General features: G+C 46.9%; 1 protein-coding gene across 3 annotated transcripts; it reads right to left on the reverse strand.

Annotated features, from left to right (window-relative positions):
* Nucleotides 1-1,812: 1,812 nt before the first annotated feature.
* Nucleotides 1,813-16,230, reverse strand: LOC101569321 (retinitis pigmentosa 9 protein). 3 transcript variants are annotated; one of them, XM_023713444.1, is made up of 6 exons: nt 16,052-16,230; nt 13,720-13,750; nt 12,128-12,257; nt 5,932-6,023; nt 3,213-3,274; nt 1,813-2,366 (listed from the first exon to the last, which is right to left on the reverse strand). In XM_023713444.1, exons 1-6 carry the CDS (start codon nt 16,198-16,200, stop codon nt 2,168-2,170), a joined length of 663 nt encoding a protein of 220 aa, XP_023569212.1. In that variant the 5' UTR covers nt 16,201-16,230; the 3' UTR covers nt 1,813-2,167. The 3 variants fall into 3 exon arrangements, with proteins under 3 accessions (XP_023569212.1, XP_023569213.1, XP_023569214.1); XM_023713445.1 differs by having other exon boundaries at nt 2,254-2,416; XM_023713446.1 differs by having other exon boundaries at nt 2,339-2,420.
* Between the last annotated feature and the right edge of the window lie 1,108 nt (nt 16,231-17,338).

Raw genomic sequence — 17,338 nt, forward strand, 5'->3', positions numbered from 1 at the left:
GGGCTGGCTGGCATGTGGTGCTGGGGGATTGAACCGTGGTCCCCGTGCTTTGCTAAGCTTGTTCTAAGTAGGTGCTTTAGACCACTGAGCCATCTCACCAGCCCCCTCTCATTACTTTTAATCTTTTCCCTGACAGGCCTGAGGGGAGGAGGGAAACCCAATTCAATGCATGACCAAAACCAATGCTAGTGATGATGCCACAGGCTTGTCACTTAGGCAGGCTCATGACCAAAACCAAGCTACTAGAGGGCTGGGCTCCTACCCAGAGGCCTCTGGGAGAGACCCTGCACACTTGTGAGGTTGGTGAGCACAGCTCCTGTGGCTGTGAGACTGAGGTACCCATTTGCTCATCAGCACCTGGAGTCATCATATGGCCCTGCGCCTTCACCATTAAAGCCAGCAAAGGCACATGGAGTCTCTCGCAGGCTGAGAACCTGATGTCCTCTTTGGTTACCAGCCAGGGAAAACTCTGGGGCTCTCGTGGTTTAATTGGAACACTGATCACCTCCTTCTCCCTGTCTTGTAACACTTCAGTGCCAGTCCTGGAGAAGCAGGAAGAGGGGGCCTGGGCTGTGCTGGACGCGCTGCACACCACAGGGCAGGCCAGGTTGGGAAGATGGGCTGGCGGGTAAGGGGTGGTGTTGGTGAAGTAAGTGCTGTTCAGATGTTCCAAGTCCCGGGCTGGGACAGGCAGGGAGCCAAGCTGTGGCTTACGAGTTGGCTTTATGAGCTCAGGTCCTGCTCAGTTTGGAGGTAACAGATGTATGGGAACATCAGTGAGCGTGGCTGATTGTGTGTGTGTGTGTTTGCGCACGTGTGTGTGTATTGTTGGGGATGGAACTCAGAGGCTTGGGCATGCTCATGAAGTACACTAACTGAGTTCTAGCCCTGTGTGATTTGTTATCTAGTAGCCTTGGTGTGGGATCCAAAACTTAATAATGACGAGTGGAAGGTGACTCCCCTCACCTTTTTGTTTGTAGAAGTCTTAAGGACACAGTGGTAGATCATTTGCCTTGTCTGTGGCAAGCCTGGAGTTCGAGCCGCAGAAAAAAGGAAAAAAAAGTTAAAGCAAAGTTAAGTCCTCAGAGTTCTACCCTGGACCATGTGTGTCTGGGAAGTCCTTTTCAAGACCTAGACCAGTAGCACTGGCAGATCAGTGGGATGGGTTCATTTGGTCCTGGACTGGCTGCTCTTTAAAAAGGAAGAGGAAGAAGTGGCAGTGTTTCTGGAACTCTGACTGAGACACACTGCCTTGGAGCAGGATCCAGCACACTGTAGCTCAGTGAGGACAGATACGCTGTTCTCCCGGCACCTGCCCACCCTGCCTCTGTAGCCAGAGTTCAGAGATGACTGCTTGAGCAGACTGGGCTTAGGCAGCAGGAGGGGAGTGGCCAAGCTAGCCCCACGTCCTTGGACCTCTTGAGTCACGGACTAAGAATTCTGGGACTCCAGCAGTGAGGTCTAGGCAAGCTGAGTATAGCGTAGCCATGTGAGGCTTCGTTGCTGTCAGTCACCTCTGTCCCCAGAGCAGTGAATTGTGTCAGGTCAGATAGCAGCACAGCTGTATGTGAGCTGTATGTGGGGACAGCCGGTTCACACTGCTGAGTCTTAAAGGGTCACGTGGACCTGTGCAGCAGCTGTGTGAAAAGCCCTCCCTGTCCATGTGATGAGTCCAAAAAACATCACCACACATTGGTGACAATGGTAGGCCTTTTGGAAGGACTTGGGTAAAGGAAGGAGTGTGAGTTTTCATGGCTAAAGTATTCTTAGCTTGAACCATATGCTTGGGTTCTTCAGAAATAAATGACTATGTTTGAAAAATAAATCACAAGCTTTTATTATCCTCAACAACACAGACAGCCAACCTGAAGCCAGGGGACGGAGCTACACTAGAACAGCGCACTCTAGACCAGGGCAGGCCCACATGGCCACCCAGAGTCCCTGGTCCTACTGCTCATGAAGGCCACAAAGAGGTCCCAGGTTCCTAGACATTAAGAGCTCTCCTGTGTGACATCAGGGAGGCCTGGCACGGGGAAACAGTGCAGCGTAACTCAGGAAGTGGTGAATATCTCCACAGACCTGATGTCCTCTCCTCACTGCTCTCCATAGGTCCCCTCCATTCAGGCCACAATGCTGGGTTTCTGAGGGGCTCAGCATGGTGTCTACCTTACTCCGAGTCCGAACTCTCATTTGACTTGGAAGATTTCTGCTTCCTTTTCTTCTTCTTTTTCTTTTCCTTCTTCCTTTTCTTGTGCTTCTCCTTCTTCTTCTTCCTCTTGTGCTTCTCTCTACACTCTGAGGACCCGGAGCTGCTCTCGTCGTCTTCTGAGGTGGAATCGGCCAGGAGCTGTTTCAGCTGCTGGATCCTAGGCGTGCAAGATCGGGCAAAGGACTCTTGAGTTTCCACTCAAGGCAGCTTCCTCAAATGAGTAAATGACTTAAAATAAGTATTAGGGTAGGGGGAGCTGTAATAACCTTGCTAAACACAATATTGATTTTCACCGTCCTAGTATCTCTCCATGTTTGTGGAGCCACTGAACTGTGACTTCTAACAGCCACATGCACTGAAGGTCCCCTACCACTCAATCTGCCAGTCATCACCCTCCCAAAGGGGTATGATTCCATGCAACCAACTGAAAACAAGCCCCTCTTTTGAGCACTCTATTTAATCATATCGAAGAATAAATTATAACAGAAAACACCTATAATCCCAGGTCCTAAGGCAGCTGAGACAGAAGGAAGACTTGAACCCATGAATTCCAGACCAGCCTGGATAACATAGCTCACTCTGAAAAAGATCAAGGCTGGGCATGTGGCTCTACGGTAGAGAAATTGCCTAACACATGAGGCCTTGGGTTTCATCCCTAGCATCACATACTAAAAAGTTCAGATCCTCAGTGATATTGGCAAAGATAAACCAAATCACATGAAAGAATAAACTGTACAATGCAAGCAGATGCCAAATAGCAGTGCCAATTGAATTCCAGTGGCACAAGTAGGCCTGGCCATGCCCACCACTGGACCCAGGCCCCATGGGAGCATACTGGCACGCCTGTCCCTGCTCTGGCTGCCCAACCCCACATTGGCCCGCTCAGCCTCACTTTCCCTGCCACTTACAGCTCAAGCCCGAGGTTCCAATATCACATGAGAACGGTTGTTCCAAGTCCTACTCAGTTTAAGACCAAGCAGATATCACCACTACCAGGACTCACCTCACGTCCTTCTCATGTCTCTTGTTCTCCCGAATGATGTCGTACATGGGATCTTCATGTGCCTTAAGGGTCAGAGAAAGGTAAGGTTTGGTTAGGCTTCATGGACACTAGTGAAGTAAGAAATATATGCCACCAAAATAAACAAGGTTTCTGGGGTTTTTTTGGTACTGGGGATCGAACTCAGGACCTGGCACTTGCCAGGCAGGCACTTTTGACGCTGAGATGCATCACCAGCCCTTAAACCAGGCTTTTAAATCATTTGATATAACTTTATACATAACATACTCAATTCATTTTTTAAAAGCCCCATCAATGTAAACTTACCAAAGATACAAAAGAAACTTTCCAATTAGATAAACACAGGGAATACCTAAATATTCTTGATGAGGAAATAACTGCATAATACAGTGGCATGGTCCCAGAATAAGAAAGTAGCCAAGTTGAGAATTACTGGGCAGATGACCAAGACACAATATTAAGTGAAGCAAATGCATTGCAATATGCTACAGAAGAATGACTCATCCATGTGTACATGTTGTAGACCCAAGTAAGTCAGGAAATACATATATAACACCCCTGACACCACTCTGCGGAGGGAGGCAGGAATGGAGTTGGTGGTAAAAATCCTAAGGCGAGGTTCCCATTTAATAAGGCAAATATGTTCTGTCTTTAATTAGTCTTTTTGAATCAAGGTTTCACCATGAAGTTCAGGCTGGCCTTGAACTCACTTTGCAGCCCAGGCTGGCCTCAAACTTGCAGTGATTCTCCTGTCTCTGCCTCCTTAGTGCTGGGATTACAGGTGTGCACTACTATGCTCAGCTTGGCAAATATATTCTTATATCATTTAGATGATTTAAAGTGGCTTTATATGTAGGGAAAATGCCACGCAAAGTATCTCAAGTGCCTTTTTAAAAAGCACATGTTTCTCATACAAATTACCAAAACACTAAAAAATTTTAAATCTTTTTCTATGAAGAGATAATTACTATTAACATTTATTATGGTAATGTATGCCATTTTGCCCTTTACAATTTTTTTTTTTTTTTTTTTGTGGAACCGGGGATTGAACTCAGGCCCTTGCGCTTGCCAGGGAAGCGCTTATTCTACTGAGCCATCTCCCCGGCCCTACAAGCATTTTTATACATTCTTCTAAAACATAATTGCTAATGTCTAAAAACTTACTACATTACAATGTTGTTATACTAAGATGCTGTTTCTTATATTACTTTAGTTTATTTTTTCTTAATCATATCAATATATAGTTGCTAATATTAGGCCTATATGGGACAGGGAGATAGCTCTGCAGGCTAAGCAACTGCCTGGCATGTGCAAGGACCCAGATTTGATCCCTGGTACCACATGCTGTGTTGGCCACTGAAACCAGGCATAGTACTGCAGGGCTATAATCCCTACTCTGGAGAGGCTGAGATAGCAGTCCTATAATCCCAGCTCTGCAGAGGCTGAGATAGCAGGATCACTCTAAGTCCAAACTACATAGTGAGACCCTGTATCAAATGAATGAATGAATGAACGAATGAATAAAAGATTTTTGAAAAAAAATTAGGCCTATAAGAGTTTTGTGATATAAGATAGCTCAGTGGCTTAAAAACCTGCCTGGCAAATACAAGGTCCTGAGTTTGATCCCTGGTACCAAAAAAAAATAAATAGTTTTGTAGGTACGGGCATTACATCCATATGGTAAATTTTTAGCAGTTGAACAACCAACTTAAAAAATATGTTAAGGTTTTTAAGATTTATCAACAAATTGTATTTCATATTATCTATACAAACTGACATCTTACCTTCATTCTCCTAGGTCCAGAATTGTTTTTCAAGTTGGGGACAGCATCTGCAGGCAGAGATGCTGTGGGATGTCCCCCTCCACACACAGTTGTCTGGAAGCTGACAAACTCTTTTTTTTTTTCTTTTTGCAGTACTGGGGATTGAACTCAGGACCCTGCACTTGCCAGGCAAGTGCTTATTCTACTGAGCTATCTCCCTGGCCCCATAATTGTTTTTCAAGTAAAACGAAAATGCAAAACTGGAGGCTGGGGAGATAGTTCAGTGGCATAAGTGCCTGCCTGGCAGGTACAAGGTTTTGAGTTCGATCCCCAGTTACTAACCACAACCACCACCACCCTGCCAGAAAGCCCCCACAAAACTTAGAAAGTCCTAAAAAGTCTGGAGGAGTCTTCAGGCTTGTGACATATGCTGAAAACCCAGTACAGTCACCAAGCAGCCCAGGCCACAGGACAGAAGCAGTCACTGAATGGTGAGGTGCCACCAGGACCCCTGGGAGTAGATTCTGTTAAAGTGAGAAAATGACATCTGCTCTACCATCATCCAGACAGGACACACACACACACACACACACACACACACACACACTTCTACCTGAAAATAGGAAGACAATCTTTAGATAAAACCTGAGAAATAAAAGTTCTGACTTTAATTATGAAACATGACTTTTTATTAAATGGGAGTTGAATAGATAATGTCTGCTTTAGGAAAAGTCACTGTTTCCAAGGCAGAAGCAAACAGTGTAATATGTAGTTTTTTGATAGAGTTAACTCACACAAATGCGTCACAGTGGAGAAGTCAATGTCACACACCCTGGCCAAGAGTCTTTGGGGAACAGGTATAGAGTGTAGGGCGCCGGCCAACTCACCAGTGGTCACCATTGCTGAGAAATGTAAACTGACACTTCAGGTTTACTCACCACTCTGAACTGTTCCAACTTTTGGTTGCCTTTGATAAAGAAAGGGCATTCTTTGTCACCTGTTCGGTGACCATACCGTTTGCAACGCCAACCTAAAAACAAATAAAGAGAAATATACCTATTAAGAGCTTCACCAAAGAGGTCATTTCAGTAGATTAAAGTTTTTCTTCAGTAGCTTAAACTTTAAAAGCAAAGGCAACCAGTGGATGGATGGCTTTTGTAAGCATCCTTGACTACTGCAGTTTGAGAAATATTCCATCACCAAGTATTTGTGAAGCAATTCAGTCACTTAGACCACTGAACTATCTCCCCAGGCCTTTTGTAAAGCAACTCAATATATCACTAAAAGCAAATTAATTTTTACATATCTCAGTATATTTTGGAGAGTATTTTCCATTAATCAAGTGGCTCTGATTTTCACTTATAAATTTAGACACAAGAACAGATAGATTATTTCTCAGGTTGAATCAACTACTATACAGATCCCTTACCTTCAAGTAAATAAAGTTACTAATTCTCTTAAGATGTTAATGCTGTCAGAATGCTAATGTAAGTTTATGCAGAATAGGGAAACTTTTTGAAGAGGTTTATGAGAAATAACAAAGCCCTCACAAAGGAGTATGAGGAATACACAAGCACGTTTCAAGGCCACATGGAGAAATGACATCTTCAGTGAGTATCAGTGATTATGGACAACAGGCATTGAGCTCTGGGGAAAAGGAACTAGGAACACAGCCAACTTCTCTCACCCGTGTTCGTCACTCATTTCCATCTGGATGTGGGTCAGCACCCAAATAGGTTCTTACTGAGCTCGCTGTTTTCATACAGTCTCCTAATTTGCTCTACAGTCAGATGAACTGGGCAGATGAACACAGGTGGATGTGAAGCAAGTTAGGAGACTATATGAAAACAGCAAGCTCAGAAAGAACCTGTCTGGGTTCTTTGAGTACTGATCAACATCAGGAAGCAGGAAGCCAGACCCCAGGGACGATCGGCCAATTTTTTTTTTTTTAAATGTATTTAGTGGGCTGGGGAGGTGGCTCAGTAGGATAAGTGCTTGACTGACAAACTCAAGGATCTGAGTTCAATCCCTGGTTCTGCAAAAAAAAGAAAAAAAAAAATGAAGACAGATATAATGAAAACACAGAATCAAAAATTACACTATGTTAAATGTATTTAGTACAGGTCTACAGGGTCTCACTACATAGATCAGACTTGTAGTGATCCTCCTGTTTTCAGCCTCTTAAGTGCTGGGATTACAGGCATGCACCACCACAGCCAGTCTCATTTGCTGGCCCAGCAGGGTGGGGATCGAACCCTAGTCACTGTGTTCTGCCTAAGCAGGCACTTTAGTCCACTGAGCTATCTGGCTAGCCCAAGATCAGTCAGTTAGGTTTGTAATGGCAACCACAGAAAACTTGTATGATACTGAAAGAAACAACTTGGCAAGGCGGCACATGTCAGTAATCCCAGCTACTCAGGAGGCTGAGACAGGAAAAGTACAAGTTGAAGACCAGCCTGGGCAATTTAAAGGAATTCTATCTCAAAATTAAATTAAAAAATGGCTGGGGATAGATAGCGCTCGAATGCTAAAATGCTGGTCTAACATATGTGAAGTCCTGGGTTTAATCCCCAGTGACACACAAAAAAAGGGAGAATTTTCCCTATTTTTTATTGGAGCAGATGCAGGAATTATTGAAAAGGGAATTCTGAGGAAGAAGTGTCTGTCTCTGTGGGAAAGATGAGTGGATGTGAGAAGCCGTGGAACACCGGTGCTAAGATAAGCACTAGATACCTGAGATACTGTTTCTGCTTAAAATCAATGTCCGATTCCAGGGAATATGACTGGTGCAATCCCATGCATGGTCCACAGCAAAGGGACGGCTCAACAAGAGACTTAGTCATGCAGGCTCTTAGGCTACTCAGGAATAATGATAAATAATTTGGGTTTGAGAAGATGTACGAGGGGCCTCCTGAGAGTGCAGCTCAGTGGTTAAGTGCTTATCTGTGTGTGAGGCCCTGGGTTTGACTCCTTGGCACTGTAAAAAATAAAATAAAGAAAAAAGATGCACTGGCTGACAAGATCCTGAGTTCTACCCCCAGCACCACAAAAGATAAGTAAAGCTGCACTGGTGATTTGTAGACAAGTTAAAAGTTCTAGAATCAGTTTTCTAATTAATGCCCAAGTTCTAGAACTCAATGCAAGTGTGTGCGTGCGTACATTTTCTCATCTGAGAGGGGTCTGAGTTTAATCAGATTTATATTATGTGGAAGAAAAGAGCAGCAAAGGCCGCTCAGGATCCAAAAGCAAAAATATCCCACTTTGGAAACTACCACTTGTGACCACGTGGATACATTACTTGGGGTTCTCCAGAGCCTTAAAAGGAACAAGTCAGGGAGATGAAACATAAGCTCCATTAACTTCTTAATAAGAATACTTGTGAGGGCTGGGATGTCACTTACTAGGAGGGCATTTGCCCAGCATGTGCCAGGAGCTGGGTTCAACCCCAGCACTGCAGGAGAAATGTGAAATCTTTAGCAAAATACAAGTTACTATATCTCCATACGAAACAGCATGGAGGGCTGAACTGGGATCCTCACACTGAGGTGCACCCCTAGCTCCTTTTGTGGTTTTTTTGAAACAGGATCCTGCTAAGTTCTCAAGTAGGCTCGAGTTAAAATTACCATCTTTGTGCCTTGGCCTCTGGATTACAGGTAAAATTTTTTAAAAGAAAAAAATTACAGATCTCTAGGTGATAGTGGGAACTTTTCTGCTTTCATCTCCTTCCATAAAAGTGATGACGATTCAGGCTAGGGAGATAGCAGGTGGTCATACCTGCCTGGCAAGCACAAGGACCCGGGTTTGATCCCTGGTACCACATGCTGTGCCCACCCTAGAACAAACTCTGAGTGTACTGCCAGTCACCGAAAGTGGGTGTGTTGGTGCATGCCTGTAATCTCAGCACTGGGGAGGCTGGGGCAGGAGGATCACTACGGAGTCCAAACTGTGTAGTGAGACCCTGTACCAAACAGAGATAGATGGATAAATGATTTTTAAAAATGATGAAGACTCATCTAAAAAATGATATACCATAGTGAGGCATGGTGATGTACATCTATTACTCAGTTACTACGGAGGCGGAGGCAAGAGGATTCCAAGTTTGAAGCCAGACTGGGCAACTTAGTATGAGTCTGCTCTCAAAAAATAAAAAGGGCTGGGGTGCTGGGCATGGTAGTGGACGCCTGGGTTAGATGACCAATACTGTGAAAACTTTGTCCTCCTGCATGAGCCATCCAAACAGCTGGGATTCCAGGTGTGTACTATCACATCCAGCCTAAAGGCCACTCCCAGAGGAATCATCCTACCAGAAGAAGAGAATGCAGAGACAAAAGGTGTGGAGGGAACACTCAGACACAGGAAAACAGGAGGCAGGAAGGAGAACTGGCGGACGGTGTGTCTATCCTGTGAGGCTGCCATACTGAACGCTACCACTAATGGCTTAAGGATAGAAACCATTTCCAGCTATGGAGGTCAGATTTCTGAGATCAGAGCAAGGCAAGTCTGTGGCACTGGTGTGGAACGGCAGTTCTTTCCTGCTTGCAGATGACTGTCCTCTCCCTTTGTCTTCCCAGGGCAGAGAGGAAAAGAGAGCTCAAGACTGACAGAAGAAAAAGGGGGATAGAGACTGACAGGTTCTGGCTCTAGTATAATTTGTTAAATCATCATGGTGGTCACCTAATATGGCTAAAGCCCTTGAAACAAAAGCCCATCTTCCCCAAGACCACCTGCTCCCTTCTTTTCCAACTTAGCCCAGGGTACAATTTCCTTTCATTCTTCCTGCCACCTCAAGGAAGACCCCCAATCAGCTCCCTCAGGTATATCTAAACATCCTCAAACTTCACCCTTGACAAAAGGCCATAAAAGCCTCAGCCTCCCTTTGTTCCAATTGAGAGAATTCCTTATCTTCTGCACATTCTCTCCGTGTCCTCAAAGACAATAAAGCCCCTTTCCTTTTTCTTTCTGCCTGTTTCTCTGCTGCACCAGGCACCTGAAAAAACATGAAGCTTTCTAGTGACTTTTTTTAAAAAAAAGGTTACTAATCACATCATGATAGCCTCAATCTCATGACCTCACCCAACCCAATTCCTGTGCTTCAAGATATGAATTTGGGAGAGACAGGTGGGAGTAGATGGTAAAGGCAGGTCCCTGCACAGCGAACCAGACGATGAAACTTACAGAACACCTCAAGTGTCAGAATCAAAGGTCTTGGATTCAAGATTGAGAATAAATTGATGTTGATTTAAAAACTAATATATGGAAAAAAATAGCAAAACTAAACTAAAAAATACTGTAGCATTCATTTTGGGATGGGGACATTATGTAGGATAGAGGGAAAGTAATCTGTTTATTCTGACTTACCTCTGAATATAACACAACAAATACCAAATTAACCACTGGGACATAATTACTGGGAAAATGAGATTCAGTAAGGGTACTTGTCTAATGAGGGCAAATGCAACAGCCACATTCTCATCTTTCATTGCACAATCAAGAAGTAATACCTAGATGGCATGGTGGTGCGTAGTTACAGTGCAGATCTAAAATGTAACTCTTAAGTCTCCAAATTCAGAGATACGACTTTCCAAAGGTAACTGGATCATGAAGTGCTGTACTCATCAATGGATTCACCCATCAGTGAGTCTATCACTCAACGTGCTGTGAGGAGATGGGGCTGGCTTGGAGGTGGACCACGGGCAGGTGGCCTAGCAGGTGCACTCCTGTCACGGTTCCTCCCTTACTTACTCCGCTTGCTCCATACCATACAGTGGGCAGTTGTTCTGTTAGGCCTTACTGCCATGGTGTTTCTGCTGCAGTGCCAGCTAATTATGAGCTGAATCCACTGCAGCCGTGAAATAAATGACTAACAGGGCCAGGGAGATGGCTCATTAGAAAAAGCGCTTGCCTGGCAAGCACAAGGGCCTGAGTTCAATCCCTGGTTCTGCAAAAAACAAACAAACAAATAAAAGACTAACACAGACAGATACCATGTAATCTCAGCTATATGAGAAGTTGAGGCAAGAGGACTGCAAGTTGGTGAGTGCAATCTCTAGTACAGAGAAAGAAAGAGGGAGTGAGGAAGAGCAAGACATGAGAAAAAAAGAAGAAAACCAAGTCTAAACCTAAAACAACAATAACAACAAAAGCTTTTTCTTTTTTTGTTGAAATTAGGATCCTCTCACTAAGCCATATGCCCTTTCCCCATCCTCCTTTTTTTAAAATTTTGAGAAAGGATCACACTAAGTTGCTTAAGCAAGACTTGAACTTCTGATCCTCCTTTCTTTTTTTTTTTTTTTTTGAAATTATTATTATTATTATTTTTATATATTTTTTAATTGAGAAATAAATATGAACGAGACAGTTTCACAGCTGATTAATTGATCCTCCTGTCTTAGCCTCCCAAGTGGCTGTCCCACCATGCCTAGCTAGAAAGCTCCTTGTGTTTTTGACACTTTCACAATGAATTCCTAGAACCAGGCTTGGTTTTCTCATGGACAGATTTAGAAAACACATAACCACTATTTGCCTTGCTGACATTTTTCTCATTTTAGACAATCTTATAAAAACAAATCCGTCGAGACAGCCTGGGACCCACGACAGGCAGGGTTTAGTGCTTTCCCACTTACTTGTTAGCAGGAGCTGGGACAGCCTGGTTTTGCCAGAGGCTGTCTTGTAGGACAGTCTGTGACACATCAGACACTGTTCATTCCAACTCCTCACACCTGCCCAGAAGGCAGCTATACAGGACCCTACATGTGTGCAGACCAACCTATGGAAATGGCTTTGTTCTGGAGGACAGTTCTTGTGCTCCTGAGGGGCCTGGTGACATGAGAAAAAGTACCACTCACACTCTTGACAGAGGGGACCAATATGCCAGGCTGCCCTTCTGCACGCCTGAGTGTATTCCCATGAGTATGCTTTGTGGGGTACCCCGGGCAGCCTAGTTCCCAGGAAGGACCCAGGATGGGCACAACAAGCCAGGAACTGAAACTGTGCAGCACCTCCTCCTCTAGCCATGGACACCAGGCCTTGGCTGTGACACAGATGCATAGAGGTCACAGAAAGGAGCAAATGCGTCTGTACAGTGTGCACGTGACTAATGTGTAACAGGTGCTCCTGGAGCCCCACTGTACTCACACTGCATCACTTTGACCTCCTTTCCCAGTGGCATCCAGAGTCCTTTTGTGGGCGCGTGAGCCAGGAACTCCCGGGCGTGCTCATTGCCTGGCACGTCAGGAATGCAGTCTTCTGGCTTGCTCTCATCTTCCTGCACGGAGGTGGGAGCACGTCAGCAACCTGTGCTAAAGCTTGGGCTCGCTCCTTCCTGCCTGGAACCCACAGGCCTGGCCTGCTCCTGCTCATCCTCACTAGCCTCGTGAACCACAGAGAAAAGCAAGTCACACCTAACAGGAGAGATGAGGAGGCAGGTAGGAAAGGGCTACACCAGAAACAGATACTGGTAGAGGAAAGCTCCTGGTGAAGCCCTGCCTGTCCTCCACATAACCCACGAAGGATCTGTGAGCTCCACATTCTCACTCCTAGAGCCATCTCAGCACTTTGGGAGGCCAAGGCAGGAAGATTGCAAGTTTGAGGCTAGCCAAAAATAACTTAGATCTTGCCTCAAAAAATAAAAAGTAGAGAAGGGCTGGGGATAAAAGTTCAGTGTAAAGGCCCTGGGCTCAATCTCCATTACTACAAGAAAAAAAACAACAACAACAAAAAAAAAAAAACAATCAAGATCAAAAAAGGTTCCCAACCTGCAAATTGTGGAGTGTGCCCAGGTATAGGAACTAACACACCCAGGTTTCTAGAACAATGGAGGGTGCAAGTTATGTCACAACTGCTCGCTATGCTGAAGGCCACAGCCATGCAGTGACCAGTAAGTAACTACACTTAAAACTGAGCTGCTTTTATTCTTCCTTTCTGATTTTTAAAAAATGTTCCTGTGAGTATTAAATCTATACTAGAGGAGCTGGGTATGGTAGTACACACCTATAATCCCCCAAATTCAAAAGACTAAGGCAGAAGGATGGCCATGAGAGTCAGGCCAGCTGTGGCTACATACGTAATTCTTTTATTTGTCTTTCTGAGACCAGGTCTTGCTATCCAGCTCAGGCTGGCCTTGAGCTCACTTTGTAGCACAGGATGCTCTTGAACTTGCAACCATTCTCCTGAGGGCTGGGATTACAGGTGTGCTCTACCGCACATAGCCTTATGTAGTTAATTCAAGGCCAGCCTGAACCACATAGCAAGACCCTGTCTCAAAACAAAGAATAAATAATTTATACTAAAAATAATGATTTTTAGAAGTGTTTTTTTTTTTTTAAATTGCAAGGTACCTATAAGATGAGACAGATTTCTTGGCTTTTGCCTGTGGCTGTTGATCCTCCCATGCAGCAGTCCCCGACGGCACCTGGCAAGGGTTACTACTGCCCAGAGGCTGCAGTGGTATCTAGGCTTCCTCAGGGGGCACTGTCTGAGCTAAGGACCATAGAGACCCCAACACAGTAGCCTGAGAAGCTGGGGGAGCAGACAAGGAAAGTGGTGTGGCACTCAGGACTGCAGGTTGGCACAGCACAGCCCTCAGCGGTGCCTGTCTGGTGGCTGCGGGGCAGAAGCAGGGGGCTCAGGACGGCAGGTTCACAGGCTGTGCACCCATCTCCCAGAGCAAGTTACTGCGTCTGCAGCACATGGAGCAGAACAACCAAGAGTGCAGGCATCGCACTGACCTTGATCAGCCCAGGAGGAGGCTTCTCATAACTGGAAAGCAAACACAAAACCAAAACTCCGTCAGCCACGTTGGCAGGAACATAGCACACTTCAAAGCATGAAAGGTAACTTCCAGGTCAGAATGCAAAGGCTGTTTTTAGTAAAACTTAAGGCCGTATTATAATCTGTTAACAAAACAGGCTGAGCATGCCGACCCTATGTAAACCAACTGGTACTATTACATCACAGCCTGCAGAGATCCAGAATTTAAATTCACTGCAAGAGTCAAGTATTGTCCCAAAATAGTGATTTTAATTTAGAAGGAGAGAAAGCAACAGAATGCAGAAGGTGATTCCAGGACCATGGTGGCTCTGTCTGGTGATCTACCTAGCTCCCTACCATGACTCTCCAGAAGTCAGGTGCCAGGGAAAGGGTGCTCTGTGTTCTACCACAGCTGGGGGAGCCAGGGCAGAGGCCCAGAGGTGGGCCTGCTCCTGCTCAGCCCTCCCCCCATGCCTTCTGCTATGTCTGGGTTCCAAATGACCCAAGGCTCATGCATTCAGAGTGGGTCTCTGGGAGGCAGCTGGATCAGGGGGCATCACACTCAGCAGTGGATGTGTCCACATGTAGTTCCAGCTGACTGTGCTAGAGGAGCAGAGGCCTGGCTGAAGGTGAGGAGCCCAGCTGACCTGGGTGTGCTCCTGTCCCCAGCTCCTCCCTCTCTGTCTCCCTCTCTGTTGTGCCATTTCATTAGGTCATAAGTCTCAGAACACAAGAGTGACTGCAATACTCTCCCTTGGCAGATGTATGTGCCCTGAGGATCCTATCCACAAGCTATAGCCCATTCCCTAAGACACTGTGGGAGTCGTAGGGCCCTGGCATCCAGAAGTCGCAATCCAGGCCTGCACTCTGGCCCACTTTCACTTTCTGTCACTCTGCTGAGACAGAAGAGGCTGCTAAGTTTAATTTGTCAAAAGTTTTAGTTTTAATACTTTCTTTGATTGAGTAGCAAACACCATGTAGGCCAATGATCACTTTCTGACTTAGTAGCCATGAGGGGTAAAGCACCTCATGCCAGAGCACAGGCCAAGGTAAGGCTGCTGTAGAGGTGATGGGCTTCTGCCAGTCACTGTGTGCCCGCCTCCACAGCAAGCCTTACCTGTATACAATCATTAATGTAGCTAGAATCCAAGAATGTTCTACTGTATGTTTGTCACTGGTGAGGACAACATAAATATTTTACAGAGCTTGAGTCCAGCTTTTTCTAAATTTTTTCCTACCACGATCACTGCTCATTTATTTGCATTAAGAGAGACTGGCTGTGGTGGTCCATACCTGTAATGCCAGCACCCAGGAGCTGAGGCAAGAAGACTGCCCCACATTCGAGGCCAGCCTGGGCTACACAGTGAGTTTAAGGTTGGCCTGGACTATGCAGTGAGACCCTAACCCAAAAATCAAAAAAGAAATGAGAGGTAAGAAGGGACATTAAGGAGGGATGAGGAGGGAAAGGGGAGGAGTGGAGAAGGGAAGGGAAGACAAAGAGGGGAAAGAGGGGCAACACCTCTAGAGAGCAAGGAGCTAAGGATGTTGCTCAGTGATAGGCCACTTAGGCCTTGGGTTCAACTGCTAGAACTCCCACAATGTGTACGTGCATGGCTCCTAAGTTTAGACAACACCCACCCAAAGGAAAACTGCTGTCGGGAGGAGAAACGGAAACTGTCTGGCCGTCTCTAAAGCAGGGGCTGAGCAGAAACTAAAACCACACCTGCGTGTTGATATCTGAACCACCATATGGTGGGTGCACAATTAATTTAAGGAGAGGAAAAACGTCCAGCCAAGGTACTGGAGGCACACACCAACAGATGTCAAACTGACAGAAACCAAATCTATAGTTTTTAATCAGATTTTCTTCTTGCGGCTCTTGAACACCAGCACCCCAAAACACAACTGCAGGACACCTGACCATCCCTGGTTGGCACATTGATTATCTGGAGCAAGCATTGTTGATAAATTGCAGATACACGAACAGGTCTGAACAGCTGGGTTTCGTCTAAAATGGACCACTACCTAGGACGTGCTCGGGAATGACGGCGCGAGCCCTCGTGCCACCGAGGTCCGGAGGCTCGGCGGGGACAACCCGCAGCGCCCAGCCAGAAACACCCACCCCGCCCCCGCCGTCCCCAGCCCCCCGCCCCCGTCAGTGACACAGACCGCCCCACGCGACGCCCCGCGTGCGACCTCCACGACTGGACCTCTGTGGTTGTCTCCCCGCCGCGAGCCCGCGAAGCCCCCCACCCGGCCGCGCGGCCACAGGCCCGGTGGCTCCCGTCCCGTAAGAGCGGCCGCGCTCACAAGTGCTCCAGGTGTCGCAGCTCCCGCAGCTGCTCCGCGTCCCGTCGCTTTCGCTTCTGCTCCCGGCGCCGCCGCAACTCGTGCTCGGGTTCCCGCGGCCGCCGCACGGCGCCCGCCCTCGCGCCGCCGGGCTCCGGCCGGGACGACATAGCAGACCCGCGCCGCGCCGCGGCCAAGATGGCCCCGCCTCCGCGCCGCGCGTCCTTTCCCGACCGCTGTCGCCCCCTGGCGGAACAAGGCGGAGCCGAGTAGGGATTGGCCGCGACCCTAGCAGGGGCGGGGCAGGGCGGGGCGGAAAGGGAGAGCTGACGAAACTTCCCTGGGACGGAGAAGGGCGGGGCCTGAGGGGCGGGGCCAGCGTGAAGCCTGGGCGGGATCTGAGCGACGCCCGAGGGGCTTCTTGGGGCCCTAAGTAGGGCGGGAGGGGGCGTGGCGCGCGCCAGGGAGTGCGCCGGGGCGGGGCGGGGCGGGGCGCGAGATTCGGGGCTGCCTGACTCTTTGGCCCCGGTCTCTTTACACAGATGAGACTCGTAGTGATCCTCTTTCTCACAGCCTCCCAAGTTTTGGGATTACGGACGCGCCGCACCACGCCCAGTCTCCATCGCCCTCTCAGCGCCCGGGGGGTGGGGCGGGGCCGGCATAGCTTGCGGGTATTTATTTATTTTTTTGGCGGAACCGGGGATTGAACGCAGGCTCTTGTGCTTGCCAGTGAAGTGCTTAGTCTGCTGAGCCGTTTCTCCGGCCCCGCGCTGTCCATTTTAGAAGTCAAGGCTCTAGGTGTAAATGCTCTAGTTTTCCTAAGCATGTGATTCAAAGTTCAAACATAGTGTATGCTGTCCTCACCAAGGTTTGGCTGCTGGAAGTGAGTTAAACCCTTAATAAAACTGATTTCATCGATTTTCCCCCCAGGGTTGGGCTGAAACCCAGGTCCTCACCGCCAGGTAGGCAACAGCTGTCGGACTGAGCTACTACCCTAATCGCAGAATTACTTCCATTTAAAAAGCGTAACTTCAGGGCTGGGGATGTAACTCAGTGGTAGGCAGCTTCGCTAGACCGCGCCAGGCCCTGGGAACAATCTCTAGGATCAAAATAATTAATAAAAAAAACCAATATATCCGCGGATGGTATCCTGATTTTATAGGCTCAGAGAAGAAAGTTACATGCCCAGTGACATAACTATTAAGGTGGGATACTGAAGTGTCAGGATGTGTGCAGAAAATGAAATGAAACTTTAACATAATGAAATAATCTAAAAAGGAAGTGAAAATAACAGCACAGAGACCCACT

The sequence above is a fragment of the Octodon degus genome, unplaced genomic scaffold (assembly GCF_000260255.1).
Source record: "Octodon degus isolate 3935 unplaced genomic scaffold, OctDeg1.0 scaffold00031, whole genome shotgun sequence".
Classification (NCBI taxonomy): domain Eukaryota; kingdom Metazoa; phylum Chordata; class Mammalia; order Rodentia; family Octodontidae; genus Octodon; species Octodon degus.